The sequence below is a fragment of the Pungitius pungitius genome, chromosome 16 (assembly GCF_949316345.1).
Source record: "Pungitius pungitius chromosome 16, fPunPun2.1, whole genome shotgun sequence".
Taxonomy (NCBI): Eukaryota; Metazoa; Chordata; class Actinopteri; order Perciformes; family Gasterosteidae; genus Pungitius; species Pungitius pungitius.
Genome location: NC_084915.1, coordinates 10,964,245 through 10,991,504, shown reverse-complemented (window position 1 = coordinate 10,991,504; position 27,260 = coordinate 10,964,245). Strand labels below are relative to the sequence as shown.

Sequence of the window (27,260 nt, the reverse complement as noted above, 5' to 3'; positions counted from 1 at the left end):
GACATTTGGGTTTTTGACATTTTTTTCTCCCCCCCCCCCCCCCCCCAATACAAAGTAAAAAAGTTTTTAATATACAGATCTGTCAACAAAAATGCATGTTTTAAAGTAAAATGACAATTAATGTCACAAAAAAAGATGGTTGATCTATTTCTGTTTTTAAAAAGGGTGAGACACAGAGGGAATGATTGATAAGCAATATTGCTTTATGGAAGCATTTTAATAATAATATTGGCGGGTAAAAGGCTTTACAGCACCCCCCCCCCGTCAGCATCAAACAACAACAGAACATGAAACAGACATAAGAGACTATTTACAAGTGGGCTTTTTTTTTTTTTTTTTTTTCCTGTTAAAATTATTTTGACTGAACGTGGCGAACATCTTCACAACGCAACACAATGCAACGACCCACAGCGGACGATAAGGATGCACTGATGCAGCGTGCACGTGGCAGATGCAGGTGTGTGAATGTAACAGTAGGAGCGTCGGCGTATGAAAAGTTTTTAAAAAGTTCAATGTCCGTATTTTCTTTTCTACGTCGTTCCTCCACAACACGCCGTCCTCGTTTCTCCTCCCCCACCTTCCTGCTCATCTTCTTCGCCCCGCTGGCTTCTTGCGTCCCTGCAGGAAAATCAACACCAAGCTTAGAAAGTCTTTCACACTTATTATATTAGTTGGCAGTTCAGATATCCCGTATGTGAATCATGTTAATACCGTCGGTACCTTCGGTGTTGGCTCCTCCTCCTCCTCGTCTTCGTCTTCTTCCTCCTCCGAGTCCTCTTTAGCAGCAGCTGCCTTCGATCGCCCACCGCGCCTGGATACCGCAGAGGGGATACGAGGGGGTTTGAGCAATCGTGGAACAAAGAAGCTGCATCCCTGCTCAGTATTTCGAAAAATATCATTCATCATATCATCATTTGCACAAACTTCAAAAACATCTGGACCAGATGTGCATCTTACGCTGGATTCTTGGCGGGGGGCTGGGCCGATTTGGGCGGACGTCCCCTCCTCTTCTGCGGCGTGGACTCCGCCGGCTCCGCCCTGCTGATACCAGGACGATGAGTGTGAGACAGAAAGTGGGCGTGTCCGAGGAGGACCCCCCCACCACCACCCCCCCAGGGCCAACAGCACCGATTTCTTACCCTTGTGATCGCCGCGGCGCTCTGGCTGGCCGGCCTCCCTTGGTCTTCAACTCAGTGTTTTCACTGCTCCCGTCCTCCTCTTCCTCCTCCTCCACCGCCGCCGCCGCCTCTGCTTCCTCTTCTTCCTCCTCCTCCTCCTCTTCCTCATCTCCCTCCTCCTCCTCCTCCTCTGGCGGAGGAGCGGCCTTCTTTCGGCCCCTCTTCCCCTTGGCCGGAGTGTCCTGGCCCGGCGTGGCCGCCTTCGGGGGCCGGCCCCGCCGGGCCTTCTTGGGCGGGCTGTTCTGCTCGTCCTCCGGCCGGTTGTCCTCGTCCCACTGGTCCTCGGACTCGGCCACAGCGGCCGTGTTGGCCGCCGCCTTCTTGCGGCCGCGCTTCGGTTTGCTGTCCTGGTCGTCAGCGGAGGTCACTGCTCGTTTTCGACCGCGGGGCTTTTCAACGTCCTGCGAAGAATAACAGTCGATGAGTGACGTCACTTCTTCCCACTTCGGGAAACGTGTTAACCGTCTCGCCGTGTGGACAAGCTGCTTCAAATCCACCATCTCAGGATTTATGTGAGTAACTAGTCAGATGGCGCTTGGAAATATCGTGACAATCCTGTTAAGACTTTAAAAGGGATGCAACATGGTTGCTCCTGTGGTAGAAGAAACTATATTTTCTGACATTTGGTGGAAGAAAACAAAAACGACTTAACAGCACTGGTCCAGAGCTCAACACCAAGGAAACGACGACGGTGACGCGTCTTGAGGCTGTTGTGAATGATACTCGGCACAAAGCCAACTCACAAATGTTCTCTATCTAAATCCAGCGTGGTGTTTGCATAGTGGAATCTAAGCAGAGACTCGCTCGGGGTTTATGACTGGAAACACTCAACTAGATCACAGCAACAGACTTCTCTCCTGGTCCTAAGCTACTGTGTAACTTCTGATCTGTTTATCATTCTCTAAAATAGGATTAAGAATGTCAGCTTCACTGCTTTTAATACTTAAGACAACATTGTATGAAGAGGGCAAATGTATTGTTTCATGTTTATCCTATTGGTGTCAAAACTAAATCAGAAGTAAATAGCAATTTGGTTCCCAGAAATAAGGTTAATCAAATAGGAGAGAAATAAATACAATCTTTTTTAAAGAGGATTATAATAATAATAAAATTATTTTTGTGATTAGCGGTAATGGCTCCTTGGGATACGTAAATTATCCTTTAGTTGCATTAAAATGATGAACAAATGATGATGATAAATAGCTAAACTAAAACAACCAGTGACATGTCAGAGGACGTAACACCAGCACATGGAGAGCTTTTAATACCTTGTCAGTGGTGTCGGCTCGCTTTAGGCTGATGTCCTCGTTTTCACTGTGATCCATTTCTGTGCTGTCAAGCCTGAAACAGCAATAATTAACGGTCAGTCTTCCATAACAACAAACAAAACAGCATAGAGAAAGCCTTAAATACAAGTCCTGAACACATTTCCCATTGGGCTCATGATTAGATCCTTGAGGTTTTCTGTCTTGCTCGCCCAACAATTCGGCACAACAAAGCCTTGGCGACCTCAGGGTCGTGGCGAGTCCTTGGAGTGTGTGTGTGTGTGTGTGTGTGTACCTGGTCTTGCTGCGCTGCGGGGAGCCCGGGTTGGACGACGGGTCGTCGTTGCTGGCCGTCTCCATGCGCGAAGCTTTGCTCTGAATTGGTTTCCCCGCGGACGACAGCGGCTTGTTCACTGCACCCAAAACGTTAGCCGACTTGGGCTTGATGGGGAGTAGGTGGGGAGGGAGGGGGGGGGAAATCAGAGTTAGATGTGTTCCACTCAACAAGAAGCAGAAATGGGAGGCCTAGAGGATGAATTAAGCTCACCTTTCCAGGTGTGAAGAAAGACTTCATCTCTGCTGGCAGATAGTTTTTTGTGTTGCTGAAGTTCTGAAACGAATAACACACACACACACACACGCGAAAGATTATGAGGGGACGTTAGGTGGCTACAAACAAGTCTGTTAGTGCACTTTTCATAGTACTGCATATGCATTTTTACATGTGCATCTTAACCTGTCATTTAAAAAGTGATGGAGAAAAAAAAAAACACCAACCTTGTCGGGTTTGGTGAAGAAGCATGTGGGCAGCACGGGGTCTTTTGGAGACTCTAAGCTGTAGGTGGTGCTCTTTGACATGATAATGTGCATGGCCACATCGCACACCGTGTAGAGTTTCTGTAAGACACAAAGGTGGTGAGCAGGAAGGCAATAAGAGCAGTAAACATATACGGGTGTCTGTACACAACCTCCCAAGCAAACAGGAAGTTGCAGAGGGGATATTTACCTCGTTGGTTTTGGCATCAGTGGGGGACTGCGCGTCTTTCGTCTGTTTGATATTTTCCACCATTTTCCTTATAAAGGCATGGCTGTTGTTCTCATTCTTGGCCATGATAATCTCCAGGACGAACCACAGAGCCCTAGTCGAAGAGGAAGGGAGGTTTCAAATGTCTCAAATCCAGCCATACTTTTGTAGCTTTTTCCTTTTCATTGTCCTAGATATAATTATAAATTGCATCTGCGGTTAAAGGTCTAACAGCAAGGTGATTAATAGCACTAAGTACCATTAAACATGAATCTCAGTTTATGAAATGTGCACTTCTCAATGCTTAACGGTTCATTTTGTTATCAGGGGTTACGTGCGACCAACTTACTCTTTGATTTCTTTGAGCTGCTCGATGTCCTGTACTTTGACGTAGTCGGGGTCATGTGCCAGCAGGTGGATGGTGTAAGGCACCACGTACTCCGGCAGCAGAGAGAACAGCTTGTCTGTTCTCCCACATGGAAAATAAATATTACATCAACATTTCCACACATCAAGTCCATTTCATTTCCCACTTAGGAAAAACATACACAATATAACTAAAAGGTGCATATCTTCTGGTTTTAGATAAACACTGTGGAGTTAGAAATTAAATAAGACAGGACTTTGTGGCAGAGACCCGCCTCATGTGGGAAATCCTTAAATCTAACAGCGGTAAAGATTTAAGAAGAATTAAAGAAACTAATTTTAGAAAAAAAGTACCACTGATGGCAGCGTGCTGTTTGAGGTACTCTCTGCGTATGTTGACATTTTTCACCAGGCACTGGCGTGCGTGAGCCCTCCTCTCCTTCACGGGGTCCTTGGCGCACAGAGCAAACACCGCCATGTACTCCAGAGGCAGACGGAGGCGGCACAGCCCCCGGTGGAGCTTCTGGGAAAAACCTTGTCGCACTTGGTAGCACTCGTCCTACGAAAGGCCGAGAGAGCAACACACAGAAAACAAGAGCCATCACGAGGAGAAGACAACATGCAATCAGAAGAGGACGCAGAGGCCAAGAGGAGAGGATTCGTACGTTGATGACGAGCGCACACAGCTGGTATTGCTCCAGCGTGACGATTTCGTGATAGCAGGGCTCCTGGGCCAGCTTCAGAAGGGCGCACGCCGCCGCCAGCCGCAGCCGGGACATGTCTGGTTTTCTGTGGGGGGGAGGGGGGGGGGGGCAAGGAGACCAGGGAGGAGTAAACAAGGACGTCTTCATTGATCTGCGAAGGTGTTTGCAAATAAAGCCCGATACCACCACCCTCCAGCTTCTCAAAAGCCAGACACGCACAGCCTTAAGTCTGAGGAGGAAGCTTAAGCCGTGTCATTTACCCCATCCTGCCCTGCTCCGTTAGGTCTCCATCGCTGTGTAGAATAGCAGTCAGCATCCTCAGCGTGGAGTTGCCTGATTTGCTCTGATTGTTCTTCACTCCCAGTAACCACCGGACCATCAGCTTTATTCCCTGGATCTGAACAGAGGGTGAAGAAAATGCATTACTTTAAAGATGAAAACAGAGTCAGATCAAGGTGAGGAATTAACATTGCAATTCTTCTTGTGAAATGATTGTTCAGATATTTGAACAAATAGCAGCAGATCCGGTGGACATTTCCTAAGAGACAAATGAAGGATTCTCCACTGACCTTAGCCAGAGTCTCGGGGGACACTTCCTCATCCGGAACCCAAAGTTTGGTTGTCTTCTTGCCCGGAATCTACAGGAAACATGAATAATACTTAAATACTATCAACTGCCTACATTAGTATTCAAGCTTGTTGGATGCCATTAGTTTGAGACTCTTCAAATGCCTCACACAAGATAAGACGAAAAGGGTCAACAAACCATGACTACTGAAAAATGATTTGAGTGAAATAAAATGTATTCTACAAATGACAAATGTGTTTTTCAAATATACACCCACATGTTTCTAATTTTGCAAGCACATAAATAAATAAATACACCCATTCTGAATGTATAAACGTGAAAACAATTTAAAAAAATGTTTGTTCCTTTTGTTATGTTTGGGGACATTAACATAATGATGTCATTAGTGATTGGGCCGTTCTGTTTTTAAAAGGGTTAATTTCCAGGACAAGAAATGACCATGCAGATCCTATAACTGAGAAACAGATTGCCAGACTTTACACCTGATTATTCAGGTTTAAAATGTTAAATAGCTAAATTGCAAGAGTTGTCTCTCAACCCGAGTCCGGTATATGTCGTAAGCGTACCCGGTCATTCATGAGCAGATCCTTCACAATGAAGTTGGCGACGAGGGATTTGAGCGGCGCAGCAAACTGTTCCGGGGCCAGCTGAGCCAGATGACCCAGAGTGGTCAGAGGAGTGATGAGCTGCTCAAGGTTAGCAGGGTCCAGGCCTTTGTGCAGAGGCTACAGACACACAAACACACAAAAGCCCATTCAGCGTTTGGTCCACAAAAGATCCACTAGTGAAAAATGGCGCACTGTGTTTGAGCTTTGGGAGGCGTGTCTATCAGTTCAAAGTGCAATCTGACTGAAAGCGTAAATATAAAAATAGAAATACCAAAGTGACTAACCTCAAAGATTTGGGCGAAGTGTGTGTCTCTGTTGGTGAACATGGTGTTGATGCAGTGGATGGCGTACTTGGCCTGGCGGGGGGGCCCTCGCTTGGCTTTGGCCTGCAGTACAGGCAGCAAAACGCTAGGGAGAGCAGGCGGGAGAATTAAAAAAAACACACAAAGTAGCGTCACCGGTCAGAAAGAGTGCAGCATGCTCAAAGCGAGCCACGGTGATTTCAAAGTCCGATGGACTACTGCCGTGTGGCCGCGTACGTCCCGCCGGAGGTCAGAACAAGAGCAGGCTTTGAGTCAGGCAACGTACGATTTGATGTGAGGAAAGCTCTCCTCCATCTTGCTGCCCGTGTTCTTGAAGATCTGCAGAGCAGCCTCCGCGACCTTCTCGTCATCCATCTTCAGGCAGCCAAGCAGAGACTCAAACGTCTCTGCAGAGTGGAACGACACCGGGTGTGTGAACGAAAGCACCTGGGACGAAAAAAAAGAGGAAAGTCTTACATGTGGTTAAGTGAACTAGATCGGTTTGCATCACTTTAACGGCTGCTCATGCTTGCGTTTCTGGCTGCACTTTTATTTTTTACCTTTAGCAGTTCCAGTCCTGCTCTGATGGCCTCTTCAGTGGGGACGCCCTCCTCCTCGTCATCAGCTGTTCCGTCTATAGATTTGTTAACCTGTTTCACCAACGCGCTGTTTAAAGAGAGAGATTCAACTCAAAGGTCAATCACTGCAGGAGTGAATAAATGATCACTAGCATTTCAATTTTATCACATACACACACACTACCTGATGGATTCTGTGTCGATATGTACGGGAGCAATTCTCTCCAGAAGGAACTTGACCATTTCCAGGAATGGATTGCTGGGCTGTTTGGGGCTGCCGAGCTTTTTGGTGATGTCTCGCTGAAAAGGTGACAAACAATTTTGCTTTAAATATAACAACCCCCGAGGACCGCCCTGCTGGGCAAACTAGTTCTGTAGAACCATCTTCACTCCTTACTACAGATAGAATGACCCTTTCATCCACCCCTTTATACTAATGGGATGCCAATCTAACATCAAATAGTATCACGTGTGTGTGACAAATAAACGGGCGGCGAACCTCTTGTGTTGCGAGCTCCAGAGACCAACTAACTAGTGTAAAATGGACTTAATAAATGGGGAAATGGAACAGTGACTTAGTGTGACCACCGGGGAGTTTCAGAAATACATTTATCTGCAACGGTGCGTGAATCATAATCATGAACGCTTCTGCAGGTAAAGCCAATTGAAGGTAAAGCAATTTCAAGGAAAAAAAAAAAAGTTTTCCCCTTGCAGTGCAACTGAAGCAAAACAGGGTTTAAAAAAGTATAATAAAACATCTATAATAGTAACAGTATATTCATGCATTCCCTCTTGAGCCAACAGGGTGGATGAATACATTTGTATCCAGCAAATGCTTTGCATGCAGCATGTGAGCTTAAAAAGTCCCAACCTAATATTCTCATATTCAAACTAAAGGGCAGCAGATCAAATAACATGTGTCGTCATGTCCGAATGGAGCCGTAGGGCACAATAACATTAACAGACTCTCTTTCTGGTATATGAAACATGAAGTACCTACATCAGTCTACAGGGTATTTAACATCAAAAAGATGAGACTATATTCATTTTACCTTAAAGATGATTAAACCATAAAGTCAACCAGGGTCTGATACTTACCACACAGACTTCGGCCTGCTTGCAGGAACACGAGGGGCTGACCAGGGTTTCCAACTGATCTCTGATCCGCTCGTCATCATCCAGGACCTGAGCCAGCTTCTTCACAAAGTCCTGGGCCTTTCCCGGGTCTGGCAGGTTTCCTAAAGTCACACAAAAGCTTTAGTCTACAACGAATGCACTCGAAAATCCAAGTTCGCTCAGGCTGCCTCAGCAATGGCATTAAAAGTTTGGTTTGTTGTGGCTGAACGAGACGGTAATTAAGACACCAAGATGTAGGATTTTTGAAAGAAACAAATTAAATGTGTGTCTCTTACTTGTGATCACCATGACTTTGGCAAATACGGCCTTGCTTGATGCATCAGACTAAAACAAAATAAAAAAATCAAAATGTGAGACAAGAAGAGTATGTTAAAATCAGCCTTTTGTGTGCTGTGCCTGAGTTATTTACCTTGGGTTTCTTGATCAAGTCGAGCAGGTCTTTGACATGATGCCTCAGCAGATTCTGGCACTTCCACATCTCATTCAAAGCTCTGAGAGGCAGCGAGGAAGAAGAGTCAAAGGATGAGGGTGAAAAACAGATGAGGAGGAGGTATTGCAGTAGCACGGTTGGTTTCTTCTTAGACGTTTGTTCAAGAAAGTTCATTTGCTCTCTGGACTGAAGTGGACTCCCCCACGCTGGCTAAATCTTCTCCGAAAACATTTCTTTTCACGATGAAAGTGACGAGTCATGGTTTGCAGGTGCATTGATCGGCCTTCTGTGAGAAACACTTACTTGACAGCATTTGTGTCCAGGGTGGCGTACAGGTAGTACAGACACTTCATCCTCTCAGTGGTTTCCAGGTTGTGAGGAACCATGTACTGGGCAAAGACCCGCTCCACCAGCAACCTGTGCACATGGAAGGAATCCTTTGGGTTTCAATGGAAAGAAAATCCCCAGGTGCCCAGTTTCTTTCCCAAAGGTCTCAGCTTGGGAGTCCTGAGAGGCCTCGAGCTGCCATTGGATTTGGTTTAATAGGATCATCCAGACCTGGGTCTGAAATGAAGGCCTTGCGTGAAAAAGTGACGTCTCATAATCCCTTCTTTAATTTGGAGAAATAATTATGCACGGATTAAATAACGGCTCCTCGCTATCAGTATCTAACTAAACATACCAGATATGACATAATTAAGTAGACAGATATGATTCCTCAGCACGAGAGGTATAATCTCATATTATTAAATGAAAAATATTCATAAATTATCCTTACATTTTTAGATGATCACTTTCAAAGTTTTAAGAGAGCTACAGGCTGAGGCAAGGTCCTGCTACAGTAGAGCGTTTTCCTGCAGCTCCACTGCGGCAGTCATTCAAAAGGATACTTTGCACCCTCTGACACTGCTCAGCATATTTCCACATTTGAGACAACAAAGGCTCTTTTAATGTTTGCACTGCAGAATCTGGAGAAACAACAGCGCACCAAATGTCCCAAGTTAAAGTGTACAGAGGGATGCTGCTTTTTTCCTGCTGGCTCCTCTAATGCTTTCAAACATGTTTCAATTGCACATTTTGAAGCCCTAAGGCTACAATAGGTGTAAAATGTATGATTATCAAACTGCAGGGAAAACATTGTTTGAGTCTAGAGAGAAGCATCTGCTTGTGGGATCCTAAAGGGCTCATATGAAAAGCCAGATTTTACCGTTGGTGTTTGAGACGGGTTGAAAGCGTCGAGACACTCAGCTGGTAATCCGTGGGACAAGATACATTCACCCAATAAAACGATGGGAGAAATCCAAGCGACTTTGCCAATAGCTCAAAGCACACAGAAGCTGTGATTCAAGGAGCGCCCTGATCTTAATCACCATCTTTAAAAAGGTCCAGGGTTAAATGCTCTACCTTTGATTTTTTCACCCCAGGTATTAAAATGCTTTATTATGGCGCATAAAAGGAATTTGACTTCTCTATTTGTGTAACTGAAAGGCCAGGAACACATTTGCACAAACCTGTCATCAATGCTGTTTTGGTAGTAGATATGAAGGAGCTTGTCTTTGATCCAGGAAATCTGCTTGGAGGCCTCCCTCCCTCCTTCTCCCTGCAGAGAGTACTTCCTGTAGATCGATGCCAAGCCCATCATGGCCTCCTTACGTACACGCCACTGATGAGGAGCAGGATAGGGCAAGAGAAAACGGAAGGTAATCACCAATCATGACAACGAGTTAAATGGGAACTTCATGAGATGCTACAGTGATTGTAAACACCGATAAGACATTGTCTCAATAAGACAGCCTGCTTTGCAAAACCACAAAGTTTGACTTTTGGTGGTATGACTTGATGATTTTATCCAATTAGACATCAGACAGTTTGAAATCATCTTGAGCAGCAACATGTTAATCAGTTCATCTGAGTGAACATTACATTTTTAGAAATTCAGAACAACATTTTTTTAAATCTAATTGTCTAAATCACAGTTGAATTTAATAACAAAATGAAAACGCCACTTACTCGCTTGTCCAAAGTCCTCTCCTTTACAAAATTGAGCAACGCATCATTTACTAGAGACAAGTCTTTCTTGGCAGCAGTTACTATAGACACGATGACATCGTGGCGGATGGCTTCTTCTGGGTCATGTGATCTAACCCTCAGGAACTCTGTGAGGGAAAAAAAACGGGACCAAATGAGTGGGATGTGAGAGAACGGGACTCTGCCAACCGAGAGAAAATATCAGGCTGTTACTTTACGACACAAAAATAATGCATTTGTTAACAATACGCTTGTAAAGAGAGTGTTGTGGAATCCCATCCCATTAAGCCGATTTACCTGTGAGGTCTTTGGCCAAGTCCGGGTGGTTCATTAGACAGTGACTGGCGAACTTCACACACTCCAGCCTGATGGGCACGTGGATGTCGTTAAACCTTTTGTGAGGGGAAAGAAATTAATATTAATATGAGCAACTCAAAATGACAAAAACATGCACAACCCAGAAGGAAGGAAGGTAGATTTGAATGATCTAGATGCAACAAAGAGATTCACTTCAAACTAAATAGAGAAAATGATTTCCAAAACGTTCTAGTAATATTATTATACTAATATTATATTTATATATATATAAAAAGATTAATTTTTTCGAAACATCCACACCCACCTGCCGAGGTAACACTGCCAGAGCGGTTTGTTCTGTGCAGCCAACTCAGAGTCCTTTGCTCCAAACATCTTAGCCAGCAGCTTCACCACTTGCAACCTCTCGTCATTATCATTACTCTGCAGAGACAGAGCAAAGGGGAGGGGGGGAGGGGTTACGCATGGATATTTGTCTGTAATCACATTGGCAACATTACTTGTTTCAAAATCCAAAAGGCTGTTTCTTTGGAATTAGTCTTCTTTTAGAATGAGACGCAAAGAAGAGGCAGAGGCGGTGAGATGTAAAGAGGCAGGAAGAGAGGGGCAGAGAGAGCGGGAAAAGAAAAACTGGGGGGAATTAAGGAGAGAAAAGAGAAAAGGTGAGGATGAGACGATGAATGAGAGCGAGGATGTGTAATTCCTGGGGTTGGGGGGGATTTTATTGCAGCGATCATTTTGGGGGATGCAGCGGTGATCTACACTCCCCGTGAACAGCTAATGAGTGCTATCCATCAGCAGGAGGCAACATCATGCCGACTGCTTCGTCTTTTCTAATACCAACCAACACACCTGCAGAGAATACAAAAATGTGCAGCCATGTCTGTTAATAGGTTAAAGAATGTGGTTTTGTTGGTTTGGTGTGTAGCTATACTCATCAATACAACCTGAGCATTATTGCTACTTCTATCCCCGTGACCATTAACAATACAGCAAAATCTAATTAGAGCAAAGACCATAATGACGCCGTGCATCTGTCGAATGTCCCCATAAAGTGCAGTCGGGTGCAAAGACCATTACACCAGCGCCACGATATGACAAATGTCAAGGCGCTCTATTTGATCGCCCCTCGCACACAGCGACAGATAGCCATGCCTAACTGAACGAGGGCCTTTCACTACCTTGAGCTTAAACTCCAGCTGCGGCAACACAGAGAGCAGCAGGTGGCTGTCGATGTTGTAGAGCTCCAGGATGAGGTCGAAGACATGTTCAGACAGATCGCTGACCGAGGTCTTCCCCAGCATCAGCACCTGGTTGAAGAACTGATGGAGAGGACGGAGAAGGAGGAATGAGGGTTATCGATAACATATCCTGAAAATCAAGCCGGGACTTGACACGTGACCAGTTTCTTTTTAGGGGCAATATTGACATTATGATTATTGCAAAGTGCTCTAGTTTCTGGCTCCATCTCTATGGAGAGGTCAAAGGGTCAAGTACACAACAGCATGCCCGAGCTGTGTTTAGTCCCGTTTGCTTTGCATGAACAAGGCACCTCCAGCATGGATGATAGTCTACAACCCTTTTCAGTAGCCTGTGTCGATCTCCATTTGCAACACTGCAGCAGCATGAAAACACTGAGCCTCAGCGTAGATATTTGGTGGATTTTTATGGCCGCGGTATCAGTTAGCTGCACAGCTTTACGGATATAAAGCTCTTGCAGCACCAAGCCGCCTCTGGCGTGGTTGGCCTTGGTTCAACCGCACAGGTTAAGAGAGACAATCCTTGAGCCTACAATATGCACCGTGTCCCCAATAACTTGTTTTGACTACTACACGAGAAATGATGTACAATGTTTAATTTCTGAACAGGAAGCTTGTTCTGCACTGTAGAAGTGTTTAAAAGACAGTGTGTCAAAGATGTGATCTTACGTTGGTGATGTATGGTTCAATAGCCTGAGCGGTTCTCTTCAGCAGCGCTTTGGCCAGGTCGTACGCTTGTTTATTCAAATTCTAGACAGACAGAAAAACAATTGTGGATGAAACGGCAGGTCAGAGATCTTGTTCAGACTGATGACAAAAAACACACTAAACTGCAAAAACATCATTTCTTGTTTTTCCACACGGCAGGATTGTAAGTCGCTTTGGATAAAAGCGTCAGCTAAATGACATGTAATGTAATTCCCTTTGGAGGATTTTGCCCAATGGAGACGACTCGAGAGGTTAGTGCAAAAAACCTCATCGCTGCGTTACCTCTTTTCACCTGCAGGGGTCTCATTGAATTACAGGGTATGGAAACGGACAAACTGACAAATTAGTTCAGTTTCAGAGCACTGTCCAGAGCAACATGGATTGTGCGCGTGCATGAATGTAAAGTCTTCTTTGTGCGATTGTATAAGTGGAGTGCGTGGGCATTCTTCTGTGCACATACCTTGTGTGCAGGGACCAGGTTGACCAACACAGTGTCCAGCAGCTCCTGCGACACAGTGTCTCCCTCACAGATGATGGAGCTCATCAGGTCGACCATATGCATGTGCACCTTTTGGTTGTGGCCGTTGCTAGGGAAACAAGGTGGGAAGGGTCAGAGACCAAGGACGTCGTCATCGCATCACTTCAAATAAAATATTCCATTGTGATGCAGCAACCTAAAATTGACTGGGCAAGGTGAGAAAGTGAGAAACACCCTGGTAGGTTTTCCACAGTTAAAATTGACTCCACTCACCGCAGGCATTTGAGGCTTTGTGTTTTTCACTCGCTGAATATTCCATTTGAAAAACAAACTGTCCTCATACAAACAGACTGAGATGCCCTGATCACACAGAGAGGGGGGGAGGGGGCTGTACTGTATCAGTACAGCGGGAGGTAGCGCTTACTACCCAGACTTCTATGTCGGCGACTGCTGTCCGCAGAGCCTTACTCGTCTCATTAGCTTCTATTCACACAGCACTCCCCTGCACCTTCAAGCTCACTGCACTATTACAAGCAGACCTCTTTACATTCTCCCATGTGTGTGTGTATGTATATATATATATATATATATATATATATATATTAAAGAAGAATCACACAATCATTTTGTTCCAATGGCAAAGAGACAAATTCCGCGCGGCAGAATTCAGCCCACAAGGTTGTGGTCAGCAGAGTGAAACTGAGTGCAGGGTTGGAAGGAAAAGAAGATAGTGGTGCAATCAAAGACAAATAACTGGAGGGCTACTGTGGGGGGGGGAGGGGCAACCACACCGAGTTGGGCTGTGAAGCAAATACAAAATAAACACTTACTTGATGACCTGGAAGAGTGTTCTGTAAAGCTGGGTGAAAATCTCATTGCTGTCTTCAAGCTCAAAGCAAATATTGTAGGACTTCACCCACGCTATGTTCTGAACAAAAAGAGAGGAGAGGAGGCCGGATGTTAGCGACGTACCATGTACCATGCAGCCAACTAAGTAAGATGAGAAGGATTGGGTGACTGGAGGAAGGTAGTCACACATTCGCCACCTTTCAGCTCGGGTTTTGGTCTCTACAGACTTCTGGGGGGGGGGTGGGGAGGGGGATGTCAGTCCCTTTAGCTGCTAAAATGTACCAACTACCACCCCCGGTCTAGACGGCTGCTTGGTGCTGAGCAGGTAGCGTGCAGCGGGGGTTACGGCCTTTTCCTGGAAAACAGCTGCAACAACACTGAGAGCTGCGCCGCTGGACAATGAGCTGAAGGTCCGTATTAAGCTGCGTAAAGGCGCCTCTGTTGAGATGCTGTCTGTTTTCAGAGAGCTTAATGTGATCTGTGTAAGCTTGAGATTCCACTCCACTTTAAAATCAAACCACTTCCCCCATCCAGAGAGGCAACCTGAAAAATGCTGGCGTTTAGAGGGCGCGATAACAACGGAAGCACGAAAACAGCACTCGTGGACTTAACATTAGACATTTTGATCGGGGAACCAGCGATCCCTGAAATATGGTATCCAGACTGATATATGCAAATAGTCTCTTTGCATTAAACACAGGAGTTGGGCTCCCACCCAAATTTGTTGAGGTCCAACAGGAAGTCTCAAGTTGTATATTTTATCTTTGTTATTTATATTACAGTAGAAAACATTTAGGGAAGCGGGCTCGTCACTATAGCTGCGACTCCTCTTCACCAGGTACCAATATAAAATCGCTAAAGACTGTAGTCGCTCGTAAAAAAAAAAAAACCTTATTAATTGCAGTGTATATTTCACTGTGTCAAATACATTTAACACTTTGCACATTGATTCATGAAACCAGCCACTTTCAAATAACTCAAATGTGTATTTTCCCATTAGTTCCATAGACTGTGGCGCCCTGCCAAAGTCAATTTTGTACTTCCAGTTGCAAAATGAACAAAAAGTATTTTCCCCGTGTGCAGCGGCTCTAGTTTGGCTCAGAGGGAAAGTCACTCACAGCTTTTTAACACTCTTCTCAAAGAGTTCCCAGATTCCCCGGGGCCGTGACCCGTAGCGACCTGTTGTGACTACGCTCTTCCCCCAGTTGGGGTGGGGGGGGGGGGGGGGAGGGGTTGCTTAGGTAAAAGGTCAAAAGCAGTATTAAGATATTGAATGGCCCGTGTCAAATAATTAAAAGAGAGGACCTACAATACATGCAGTTACGTTTTAAGAGCACCTCTGAGATGTAACGTCACGGCGGAAGTTATTACATGCCGCACACGGACGCTCAGAATTTGACGCCGTTTTCTGCCTCTTTTTTTTTTTGTCGATTGCCCGAGAAACGTAAATGATAACGGCTAAATTCATACATGTCAACGAATCCACGTGTCAAATCTCATAAATATATATAGATATTTACATGTCCAACTACTGCAAGAAAGTTACTTTGATGAGAGAAAGTAGCAAGACTCACTTAGGCAAACAAAACCAGAGAGGTTTGATTGGGCTATGTGGAGGTGTTGAGACAGGATATCTTATTGTGAAAGGCCTGGATATGTTGGCAGCATCAATGGTCATTTTGGCGACCCGTTAACCAATGTTTGATCTCTGCGAAAAACTTTTACAATGACGACGGACATCCATCCGGGTCCAATTCACCGGCGTTAGAGTCCTTTTACTGACCCTGGTTACGAAAATTGTTACTTTCAGAATTAGTATTTGGCTCGAAAAGGTAAGGAGCGAACACCTACTTTAACATTACACAGTCATTTTAATCAATAGTTTTTCCGGAAAACCTGCCAGGTCAGGAAACAGTGACGTTAGTTACATAAAATGTAACTATAACTTTGCTACAACAAGAGCACAAAGATGTTTATAGATCTAGCCTCGGAATTTTACTCCTTAAGTACAAATGTCTGTACAGTTATATTCATCAAAGTATTTGTCCAAGGGAGCACGGCCTCCCCCCATCAACAACACTTGGGAAGTGTTTTTATGGTGTAATGTTGGCTACTAAAAATGATTTATAATGCTTTAATGGGAGCAGGCACTACACAGAAGAGAGGGAGACAAGGAGAGCCTCTCCCACATTCCTCCTCCTCCTCCTCCTCCTCTCCACCTGAGGGATTCAAACACTAACACACTACTCCCGGCTGTTAAACTGTTTTCGGACCAGTTTAGTACCTTTAAAAACATGTCTACCCTTACTCAGGGATAAAAGTAGCTCATCAGCTCAAAGACATTGACCCGGCGCAGTCACTTTTCAATTTAAGCTTAGCAAGGTAATCTGGACCTCATCCTCCTTTTAATGATGCAGCTGCACTGTGCGAGTATTTGTCACGCCGCCTCCCTAAAGAGTGTCTTCAGACTAAACCGACCAACGGTGATCTTCAAATGTCTTAAAGCCAAAGCGTATCAGAACCAATGCCGGATTCAGAAAGGATGAAATGGGCTCCCAAAGCAACTCGACCACCGATCCAGCGGTCACGTACCTCGAGCAGATAGAAGTATCTGTTGAACTGAGCGCTTTTAGTGTCCTCCAGTCCTTTGAGCTGTCTTGTGATGAACATAAAAATGTCCTGCACCGGAAAGAAACACACAAGTGAATGAGCAACGCACAGATAATATTTACTTGTAGTAGACTGAGCAATAAATGATGCAACCGGACCCGTGACGGATCCCTTCGGAGCGCAGTGAGCTCCACTTTCCAGTATTTGGTTTTGTTTGCTAAAGTGGACCCTTCCCCACCTTGAGTTTGTCTGGGGAGGTGTAGGGCGCCTCTGGGGCGTAAATCCTGAATATGTCCGCCAGACAGCAAGCCACCAGTAGACGGACATCTTTGTCCGGGTGTTTGAGGAAAAAGTCGGAGGCCAGGTGGAGGGCCAGGTTCAGGTACAGCTCCTTCTCTTCCTCGGAGTCCTGGTCCATGTCCATGAAGGTCTTCACGACCATCTGGAAGGAGGGCGGGCATAACTATTAATTAACACTGGTTTACAAAACCCAATTTGTACCCTTAAAATATGTGAAAAGGATCTTGATTGGTACAGATTCCTATACAAATACTTGAAAGAAGGCGTCAGCGCCCGACAATGAGCCTGTGATGTGTGTGAGGAGACACTGCAGCAGCAGCAGCAGCAGACGACACTGACCTTGAGCCTGCGGACCATTTCCTCTTTGGAGATTTTGTCGGAGATCTCCTTGACCCCCGGGGGGTAGGTGACCTTCCCATCTGTGACTCGAGCTTTAGAGTGAGCCATTCTCTTTAGCTCTGCGCTGCCTGAGGAGAAAGAAAAGTACCGCTTGTGATCAATCAGAGGAGCGTCAGGAAGAAGATGAATGAGAGAACACACATACACACTTGGACCCAGAGGCAACGCTTTCTTAAAACTTCAAAAAGAAAAAAAAAAGAAGAAGAACTGCAGATGGGACTTTGGAAATAGTCAGCAAAGAATTCACAGTACACAGAAATGGCTTTCCAGCTGAATCAGGGATAAAAATGCTGCATTTGGAGAGCCAGCCAACATTTCACTGCATGCTGCCGCGACCATTGGGCTGCACATTTCATCCCACCGTCACTACTCAGCCTAAGAGGACACCCAATTCACGTTTGAGACATTAGCACGGTGCAGATGGTGCTTTGACTTTCACTTCATTACCCTGCCCGTGGCCAGACCACTTAAAACTGCAACGCCGCTGAATCGGCTGATCCGGCTCACCTGCCCACTGCGTTGAGTCCATTAAAAGATGTTAAAAAAAGACGAAAACGTGACTTCATTGCTTACATCCTCAACTACGTCAAATTCAAGCCTGACTCCTTGTCTGTGAATCTACAAATGTCTGCATGCTCAACTATAAACGTGTCGTGATAAAAAACAAGTAAGATGCGTTATAATGTGGGTTCATTACATTTCCAATAGATTTATAACAGCAGCGGGGCTTAAAGTCAAGAACTCCCCAGCAGTTTGGGTCAAAGAGTCGGACGGTTTGCAATGAATGAATTAGAACGCTACAATCAAACAGCCTCAGACACAGGCTGAGAAATAGATAAATACACCAAACAATTCCTCTTTGCTCCGTCCTATACAATAGTTTACTCAACTATTTACATCAGCTCTTTTGAGGGGGCCTCAAAAGTGATCTTGTAACCAGCGATTATCTAACTTAGTTTTGACTGTTAATAACAATGTTATGCAGGGTGTTACTCACAATTTAGACATTTGAATCATTGGGCCAAAACTAAACACAACATGAAATGACTCTATAAATGATATTTCCCTACAGCATATACCCGCTGCAGGCAAATTCTTGAATGACTAAAAATGAACTGTTTAATGTGACTGAACCAAGCCACGGATTGGGGGTGAAAGGGAACACGGTGAAGGCGCTCTGCTGCAAGGTCATTTGAATTCAATAAGCCAGACACACGTTTATAGGTCACTCTTACCCAACACACTTTAGAAAAGCCCCCCCACCCCGGTGCTGCAGCACGAGGAACCAGCAGGGCCACCGCTGCACCATGCCGGGGGGGGGGGGTTTGAGTGGTCGGCCGTGTGGTCAGTGTGGGCAACCGGCACCGGCATGTCAAGTGGCCGACTTGTTCTGCATTTCGAATCAATCCCCTTTCAACAAAAGGACAGCGACTAACAACGATCATCAATCACCCCGCCGATCCCTTTCCATGAGGAATTAATAAGACCGTAAATGGAAAGCCGTCGGAATTTGGTCGGATGAAACAAGCGAGCAGGTTGGCTTCGGGGAAACCGTGGTGACCGCATCGTAAAAAACGCACCACAAACTCCACGTCAGCGCGGAGCTCAGAGGGCTGATTAGATCGACGCATTTCTGCCAACATTTGTGCTGTGTGTCCAGATTTTGTAATAATAAAGAGTGAACAACAACCATGTGTGTTTAGAGCCGAAAAACAGTGGGCCTGTGGATAATTACATCCCACTCTATAAACCAAACTACTAATTAATCGTCAGATGAACGGATAAAGATAAGAGCGTGTGTAAGCCTTTTACTGCTATTCAACAACAAACATGTCTCCTTTTGACCAAAGGCCTTGATTTGGGCCTATGAATACATCTGCAATATAATGCAGTTAAAAGAGTAATTGATCTCATTTCTATTTGTATTGAGATATGTCTGAGATATCCTGCATGACGGACGGACAGAAAGTCAGGAGGACAACTGGACAGACGGGTATGGGACAGTGTGGTCCACGGTCCCCACACAGTCCTGTGTGCTGTTACCAGTTAAGTACCAGGGTGGACTGAATGGTGCACACCCGAGGCGTCTGGTATGTGTTGGGCTTTCTTTGTGAGCTCCGATATCTCATTGCACAACAACCTCCTCTATCAGGGAAGAAAACAAAATGTAAAAAAAACAGCACCCGCTCTTACTAAAAGCGCAAATAAATTGGCAGATTACTTTTACTGTCTTTGAGTATTCTGAAGCTGGGTGAGAATGTCTGCCTACAACAGTAGCTTTTATTAACATACAAACACACACACATACAAATGCAAGCAGGGCCAAAAACAGGTGCGCGCACACACACACACACACACACACACGCACGCACACACACACACAGCCAGATTGTTTGATTCTGACCTTCTTTTCCACCCCACAGCTGCTGCCAAATTCGAGTACATCTCCCTCTTGGTCTACCAAACAGACACACACAGAGCTCTGGCAGCCAATCAGAGCAGAGTATTTGTCAACCTGGGCGTCTGTCTGGGTGCCATCCAGCAGAGAATATTTCACTTTGAATAAAAAGCAGCAGTAAATAACCACACACAGACTACCGTCCACTCAGTGCTGGTTTATCAAAGTAAAACACATGTTGCTCAGGCCCTTCCCCACGTCGCCCCCTTTGACACAGCTGCCAGCCCAGAATGTGAACACTCAGATGAGCTCTCCTAAATCAATCTGAACCCTGACACCTCAGTTTTCTCCCTGTGGGTGATTACGGGGACGAGAGTGACTGTCGGCAAACCCTAACAAAAGCGATGGAAGCACTACGAAAGACTATTTCAAATGAAATTAAATAGACATTTTCTGAACAGAGCACGTCCGCCACATCTGAACCAGCCACGGCCACGGGTCAGAAACGACAACAAAGCAGAGGGGGGGGGGTTTGAGATGAGTAAACCATGATTTGACACGTGACATGAAGGACAAGGCGGCGTAGAGTCAGGTTGAGCACACACACGTTTCCTCCTCTGCATGAATGCAAAACCATCTGAGAGAGACAAATAGAGACGCCCATCGGGGCTTTGCAGACCACACATCATTTAATCAAGTCGTTCTTCTAGATTAAGTTAAAGGGCTGCAGCCAGCATTCGGGCCAAAACCGGTACTAGAAATGCTCCAGCTTGATTTCTGATGAAAAATTGACCCGTGTGAGCTTTGGAAAATATGCCGATTCTTACAACACAATAACGGATTGGTAATGCCGGCCCATATCAATACGTGACATTCCACACTGGCCTCACACGAAAGTTGTCATGAACAGTACCGACTTTAAGTGTTAATGGGTCCTGATGAAATCTTATATAACCTGCAAAATCACACGCAATGCAATCAGTTATTTCAGAGAGCTGTTACCACGTTGTGATTGTGGTCCGATGAACGATCCCTAATATGGAGTCACAACAAAAACATGTTTGTTTGTTTTTTGCAGATGAAAAGCCGACCGGATTACTGTTACTTCTATGAAGTTAACGTAAGAGGACGCAATGAATAGCGGGTTCAGTTGATGCGGTACAGCAGCGTGATCGAGGCTCGGGGACTGCACGGGACAGCTCCGCACCGCCTCGTCGCCGTTATGTTGCCCGTGAGCTAACCTGGTTAGCTTCCTTCAGCTAACGCTAGCTTCTGGCGACAACGCCGACTGGCGCAAACGTTAGCTAGCGTTAGCCTAGCGGCAGCTAAGCTCCGTGACGAGAGGGCGGACGTGTAGTAAACGTTACGCCGAACAAAAACACCCCCACCCCCCCCACGCACCCGGCTAACACCAGTTCTATCGCTCTAGGTTTACTGACCCCGCGTCTATGGGCCGAGTCGAGTTATTGCCCCGGCTCGTCCTATGGAGCCTAGCGAACGGGCTAGTTTTTGACTAGCTAGCCATTATGCGCCGCGGGGACCAGGTCAAGCCAGGCGTTGTGAATCGGACACGGCTGCCGAGAACACAGGCGAGCGACGCGGGCTTGAGCTGTGCTGCTTTTTTTTTTTAGCGGCTAGGCAGGCTGGCTACTCGGCGGATCCACCCCGGGGTTCGTTACCTCTTCGCCCGCAATAGCGCTTGAAAATAGTCCGAGCCAGTCGATCAAAAGGTTCGCTTATTCGTGCAATGTATGAATTACCTGTTACGGTGAATTGTGATCGATCGTGTCCTCCTCTGCAGCTCTCTTCCCCCTCCTAGCTCCAAAATGGCGCCAATATGTGTGGATCGGAGTGCCCGTGGGTACGAACGATTGGCGGGTGTGTAGCGCCACCTATGGAGCGAGTGTATGGAGTTTTTTTTTTCAAGTGGTGCCCTTAAAATCCGTTAAAACCCGACATTTATCCATCTATTTGTTTAAACAAAATAAATAATTAGCTGCGTATTACAAGTCGTACTCAGCAGACAGTCCGCTCAAGTGTGACGTGATTTAAAAAACTACATAACAGACAATCAATTATTGAAGAGATCAACATACCAGTCGTGTTGTTTCGTAGCATAACGCGGGATTCTGTTTAGCCAACAGAAAGGGAATCGTTTAGTTCATTTGTGTGAAGTAGTCCACGTCGTACAGTCCAGGCCGAATGCTTTTAAAAAACGTCCTGACGGGCTAAACAGCGCGCATTTCAAATAAGCTTTTATTTTAGTACGGAAACGACCCCATAAATGACACACCCAATAAACATAACTGCTCTCGTTAGGGTAACACTGAATGTTTTTCCAAGTAAAATGTATTTACGATTAGTTTAGCTGCCTCTTAATAATGCTGTTAACATATGGGAGTTTTAAACTAGTCAGAACGTCCATTCATTCATCCCTTTCTCCAGTGCTGTGGAGCCTTTATTTCCCTGCTAAGCTATTCAGTGATGCGCAACATACAAGAACAGCTGTTCCTCACGCAGCCTAAGTGCATTACTTATGAGTAAGTCATTCAACTTGTCATTGCATTTATCTTACTCGGGTTCTCCAGCCGAACTACAGGGAGATTTCCAATACAACATTTCAGATGTGCTGGTGTTTTTACACTACTACTACTACAGGGGCAGAACACTATACCAGAACAATACCTGTTAAAGCATAGGCAGAGAGCAGGTTGTCAAATGTTGAAATACAATTTAATGAAATTACAGATTTATTATCATTTCAAACTGAACCCAAAACGCCCAGAACAAGCGATTGGATCGTAGCATTTAAGAATTACCATCAGTTAACATTGAATATTTATACACACAAACAACAGAGTTGTTTGTATTACGAGCATCTCTTTATTTACGCGCACGGAGACTTAATTGGATGACGCGCGGTCCTGTTCTCAATCAACCAATCAGCGGGCGGCGGCCACATTGGCGACCGTTTAAATCCCAGCAGGAAGCACTCAGACTGGTTTCATGGCCCCAGGATGGAGGGGTTCTTGTCCACGTGTCCGGCATACAGCGTCGCTGTTCCAGCCCAGGACATCGGCTGGGCAAAGAGAGAGGGCCGCTTCCTGATCCCCCACGGCCTGAACTACCTGGAGCTCTGCAAGGCCATCCTGGCCCAGGTGCACCCGGGTGCGGCCCCTCCTCCGTTCCGGAAAGCCCCCACCAAAGAGTGCGGCGTGCAGGTGAACGCCAAAGTGGATAAAATCGTGCAGTGCTCGCTGGGTCCCAAAACGCTGCTGTGCGCGGAGGGCGACCGTCCCGGGTCCCCGAGGACGCCCGACAGCCCGCAGCCGATCAAGCCGGAAGGGAAGGCACCGTACGACACGCCGCCGCTGAGCCAGCTGCGGTACCGGAGGCCCGTCTCCATCTACTCGCCGGTGTTCGACCGCCGGATCTTCACGAAGAAACTCGACCTTACCGGAAGTGGGGACGAAGCTGACGCCGCCGAACCAGCGGGGCGTGAGGCGGATCCCCGTGACGAGGTCCCGGTGCCGGAGGTGAAGGCCCTCCTCCGCGGGCCTTCAAAGGGGTCCAGCTTTCAGGTGGGGTTTCTCTTGACAGGAGACCGTCATGTGTTACTTTGATGCGCGTCCGCATAAACCTTGTTTTTGTGATGAATATTGTTTGATCAAACAATCTAAATTTGGTCATTCTGCAAACTGCAATTATTAAGTCGTTTAAATTAGATTTGAAACAACGTGGACCCTCTAAAATGTATTGGTAAATAAAGATCACCTTTAGCAGCTGTCATGCTGGTTCCTTCTACACTACACACAAAATTAAGGAGAGATGAGAGAAACCCGCCAATTAAAAATACAGTTATGGGGGCCTTAGTTCTGACTGCAACGGTTTGGGGGATTTCATTTATCATCAATTTGTCTTTGTTTTTTTCAGTTCCTGGAGCAGAGGTATGGATTTTTCCACTGCAAAAAGTGCAACATCCGGTGGGAGAGTGCTTATGTGTGGTGCATCTCTAGTACCAGCAAGGTAATCCGGTTTGTTTGTTCAGCGCAATCTATGGTCCAGCATGCACCCACTCATGTTTGCCAAAATCTGCATATATAACAATAAAAAGTAGATTTTTTTTTTTTAGGTTTACTACAAGCAGCTCTGCCGGAAGTGTCAGGTGGGGTTCAACCCCTACAGAGTGGAGTCCATCGTCTGCAAGGTACATTTCCTCAAGCTGTGAGGCTTTTCAGCTTCGTAAAACTTGAGCGCCCTTCGCCCGGCGTTGGGAGAGTCCTCTGACTTGCTCGCTCTTTTGCTCCTCTGCGCTCAGGGATGCTCTCAAACCTGCTGCAGCTGCGAGAAGAAGCAGAGGCACATCAACATGAAGAGGCCTCATCGCCAGGACCTGTGTTGTCGCTGCAAGGGCACCAGGCTGTCATGTGACGTCACCTACAGCTTCAAATACATTGTCTGAACCGCCTTGCATGTTCACGCTGGTCTGGGATCTGTTTCTGTAGAGAGGGAGTACAAATCACCCGTGGAAGTTGCCTCCACTAACAGACCGCAGAGATTTATGTATTCTCCTGCCAGCGAGTAGATGAATTCTTGGCTTGGTTGTTATTTTGATGCAACTTCTCAAAAGGGGTTCTTTTTGTTTCCTTTCATCAATCCTGGAGCTCAACTTAAATATGAACTATTTTTGTAAAACTAAAAAAATCAATATATAAAATAAAGAAATTGTATGTCAAAAGTTGTATTGTAATTTCAATTAATTCATAACTTTGCACAATCTTTTTATAGCGATAAACGCTCCCTGGTTTCACAAATGCATGCAACTTCATGCAATAAAATCCGGTAAAGAGGAATGATGAAATGCAGAGGAAATAACTTGATATGTATTTTACTTTGACAAATACTTGTACAGAGCATCAACTAAAAAAACTTCACAAAGGCTGTAAAAGTATTTACAAGGTGGAAGGAAAAAAAAACTAGTCTTGACCTAAAAAGCTTTAAAAATGTGCAATTTGTTGTTTGGCATGCACACACACGTTCTCCCACACACAGGAAAGAAAAAAAAAAACATACCCACATGGGCTTAAAGCCCCCTTTTGTACCTCACACAGATGTATCTTTCAGATAAAATATGATTTTTGTTAAATAAATTCAAACACTTCAAGAGTCATGCATGGCAGTTTGAGGGAAACTAACATTGATATAAAACCCAAGTCAAATGAGCGATTCAAAACCGATCAGATATAAATAGGAAAAATATATTTGTACAGCAAATGGGGGGAGGGGTAACCAAGGAGTCACAAAAGGGTTGACGGCAGGAAGCGTTGGACTTCAGTAGTAGCACAGGGTTTTGTTTTGAACGCCAACAAAGTGCTGAATGTCAGCATTTCCTTTGCGTGAAAGGTACCTACAAACAACACACAAACATGTGCTACAATAGTCGTGTGCCCATAACTATTAATAGTATACAGAAAAGGACAATATTTCAAGTGTGTACATGCACCTTCCTCCTAGCATGAAAACACAAGGTCAACGTGTTACAGTGAGAAATATACAGTGTTTACGCTCGCTAATGATGCTACAACTTGCCACAGAGGAGTGCACAGATGTTTACAACGGGGGTCCGGAGACGAGCTGGTTCACTGATGCACAATATCAACAGAGCTGGGGCGGCACGGGGAGATACGCTCTAATATTCTGCTTCCGCTCGTTGTCGATCAGTCTTTCAGTCAGTCTGGAGGGGTCAGACTTTTAGGGAGCCGAAGGGAGGCTAGTACAGTGAAAAGCATTCATCTGGGTCATGCATTGCACAATTTCCACCAAGGGAGGTCTCAAAATAGTAGACGCAACAGGGGAGAAGTTATTCCAGCTTTTGGCTTCTCAGTGAGAGCGACAGCCTTTTTCCTCTTTCAGTGACAAAAAACACAAACAACAACCTTTCTGTAACAACTTTTTAAAAAACTAATACCAAAGTTCCATTTAGTGCAAAAGCGGAAACTCTACCAGTGTTTTGACACAGTGACACGAGTAGTTTCCTCACTGTCTCTGTCAATACTAATAAGCACACTGCGTCCTTTTTTGTCAGAGGCAGGGTCAGTTCCATTAAGTTCTTTTGGGAATCAAGTCAGAACTCAAAGCTTAAAGCCTTCACAAGTCGTCAGGTGCAGAACAGATGTAGTGCCGTGTGATGACCCTAAGGCAGGACTCACACTCGAAGCGCATCAACCCTGCGGCATGTAGCCGTAGCGATGTTAGCGCTCGCATGGAATCCCATCAGGTCGTGTTCATCACAAGGCAGCAGTCCAGGTTGTATCTAGTCGGTTCAGTGATCCCGTCATATCTGGGAATATCACGATTCAATGTTTTTAAATGTGTAAAATCAGTACCTCTGGGACGTCATCCTCTGCTTTTCAGATATGAAGATCGGAGGGTTGCTCAAGGACAGTTGGCTTCTTTTAGGATTCAAGTCTCAGCCCTTTAGGTCCTCTGGCACAGTAAGCTTACGTCTTAGGTCTGGACGTCGGAGGGTTCGCCATTCAGGAGCCCCCCTACTTTCAATAGGGGCAGGGCGGCGTGCCTCACCTTCCAGAGGTAGCGAGATAAGGGCGCAGAAGCTCCAGCGAGGGAACAACAGCAACCCCACATCGCAGCCTCTCCTGGGCCGGTGGGGCGAGGAGTAGGAGGAAGGAGAAGGGATGAAGATGGGGCCGGGCCATGGTATATCATGGCCTCTTGGCCCGGGTGTCCCATTGGGGATAAACCTAAGTGTTTGTAGGGAGAGCGGGGGAAATCGGGGAGATGTGAACCCTGTGGGCCTTCGGGACATGCGTTTAAGTTTAAATGCGTGAGCCTGGTCGGTTCCGAGGTTACTGTTGGCAGCATGCCGGATATACGAGACGGTATCCAGTGTGAGCTCCTGTGTGTATGTAAAAGCAGCGAACTGTGCGACGAATGTCCTCTGAAAGGATGGTGAAGGCCATCGCTCTCATTGAGGCAAAGCCTCTGCGACTCTTGCGCTTGCGGCAACGGAAAATGCGGTCGGCCTGGCGGGTTTGAGCAGCTACGCGGCGAGAACAAGTCCGGCGGTTTGGGCAAATCGAATAAGGCGGGATCAGACTCTACAGCGGATGTGGGTGAGGAGAGCAGAGGGACGTCGTAATCTAAAGAGGGCGCCGAGCGAGGCGATAGGCAGGTAGCCGTCCGTTGCCATGCAGATGACGAGGCGGCTTCGGAAGCGTCAACGGTTGCGAGGGCGGGCGCGGGGGAGGTAAGGGTGGCGAAGGAGGGGGCGGGGGGCTCCTGAGCTCCTGTCAGAGACTGGTCCCGGAGGCGCTGGAGTCGGGGAGGTAGGTCGTGACCACCCGGTAGCCCTGGGCGTGGCAGATCATGTCCCGGATCTCCCCGTTGAGCTCCAGCAGCTTGGAGCAGATCAGGCTGAGGTCCTGGCGGGAACCCACCAGGGCAATGGTGCCCGTCTGGCCCAGCGTCTGGTGGCGGAAATAGACGTTGAGCAGCGTCTGCACCTCGCTTTCCGAGCCGCCGCCAAACACGCCGCAGGGCCACTGCCTCCTGCAGACAGACAAACAGAAAGAGGGAGAAGATGTGAATACTAATCTATGCAGCGTGTGCTCGTATGACAGCACGTTCAGTTTGACTTTATTCATGATGACGGATGCCTTTTGTATCGGAAAGCAAAAAGAGGCAGTGGGGTCATGCTGATGCGGGCTGGGCACGT

At 46.2% G+C, this 27,260-nt stretch overlaps 3 protein-coding genes across 7 annotated transcripts in view; 1 reads left to right on the top strand and 2 right to left on the bottom strand.

Moving 5' to 3' along the window:
- Nucleotides 1–37: 37 nt before the first annotated feature.
- pds5b (PDS5 cohesin associated factor B) lies at nt 38–21,393 on the bottom strand. 5 transcript variants are annotated; one of them, XM_037468075.2, is made up of 35 exons: nt 21,286–21,393; nt 17,068–17,195; nt 16,667–16,870; nt 16,411–16,497; nt 13,800–13,897; nt 12,952–13,078; nt 12,453–12,533; nt 11,706–11,846; nt 10,832–10,947; nt 10,507–10,601; nt 10,192–10,337; nt 9,693–9,844; nt 8,485–8,598; nt 8,161–8,242; nt 8,027–8,075; nt 7,713–7,852; nt 6,799–6,914; nt 6,597–6,702; nt 6,323–6,483; nt 6,019–6,142; nt 5,693–5,851; nt 5,107–5,175; nt 4,798–4,934; nt 4,499–4,622; nt 4,188–4,392; nt 3,817–3,931; nt 3,450–3,582; nt 3,221–3,340; nt 2,991–3,053; nt 2,739–2,884; nt 2,447–2,519; nt 1,140–1,579; nt 958–1,041; nt 712–811; nt 38–618 (listed from the first exon to the last, which is right to left on the bottom strand). In XM_037468075.2, the coding sequence occupies exons 2-35, from the start codon at nt 17,173–17,175 to the stop codon at nt 586–588; spliced, it is 4,248 nt and encodes a 1,415-aa protein (XP_037323972.2). In that variant the 5' UTR covers nt 17,176–17,195; nt 21,286–21,393; the 3' UTR covers nt 38–585. The 5 variants fall into 5 exon arrangements, with proteins under 5 accessions (XP_037323972.2, XP_037323976.2, XP_037323975.2 ...); XM_037468079.2 differs by having other exon boundaries at nt 721–811; XM_037468078.2 differs by having other exon boundaries at nt 958–1,038.
- On the top strand, nt 20,566–24,635 carry zar1l (zygote arrest 1-like). Its single transcript, XM_037468081.2, has 4 exons — nt 20,566–23,106; nt 23,459–23,551; nt 23,658–23,732; nt 23,844–24,635. Exons 1-4 carry the CDS (start codon nt 22,543–22,545, stop codon nt 23,985–23,987), a joined length of 876 nt encoding a protein of 291 aa, XP_037323978.2. The 5' UTR covers nt 20,566–22,542; the 3' UTR covers nt 23,988–24,635.
- Nucleotides 24,398–27,260, bottom strand: part of fryb (furry homolog b (Drosophila)) — a 46,308-nt gene continuing 43,445 nt past the window's right edge. Inside the window, exon 65 of the mRNA XM_062558115.1 lies at nt 24,398–27,094. Coding sequence (XP_062414099.1) covers nt 26,836–27,094 — 259 coding nt within the window. The 3' untranslated portion in view covers nt 24,398–26,835. The remainder of the gene's footprint in view (nt 27,095–27,260) is intronic.

What these genes read in the sequence shown, in the direction of transcription:
- pds5b (XM_037468075.2), bottom strand. Translation starts at nt 17,175, where the DNA reads ATGGCTCACTCTAAAGCTCGAGTCACAGATGGGAAGGTCACCTACCCC. An exon ending in CCTCCCCAGACAAACTCAAG is followed by an intron (nt 16,498 to 16,666) that starts GTGGGGAAGGGT and finishes TTTCCGGTGCAG; the next exon opens with GACATTTTTATGTTCATCAC. An exon ending in GATACTTCTATCTGCTCGAG is followed by an intron (nt 13,898 to 16,410) that starts GTACGTGACCGC and finishes CTTTTTGTTCAG; the next exon opens with AACATAGCGTGGGTGAAGTC.
- zar1l (XM_037468081.2), top strand. Translation starts at nt 22,543, where the DNA reads ATGGAGGGGTTCTTGTCCACGTGTCCGGCATACAGCGTCGCTGTTCCA. An exon ending in CAAAGGGGTCCAGCTTTCAG is followed by an intron (nt 23,107 to 23,458) that starts GTGGGGTTTCTC and finishes TGTTTTTTTCAG; the next exon opens with TTCCTGGAGCAGAGGTATGG. An exon ending in GCATCTCTAGTACCAGCAAG is followed by an intron (nt 23,552 to 23,657) that starts GTAATCCGGTTT and finishes TTTTTTTTTTAG; the next exon opens with GTTTACTACAAGCAGCTCTG.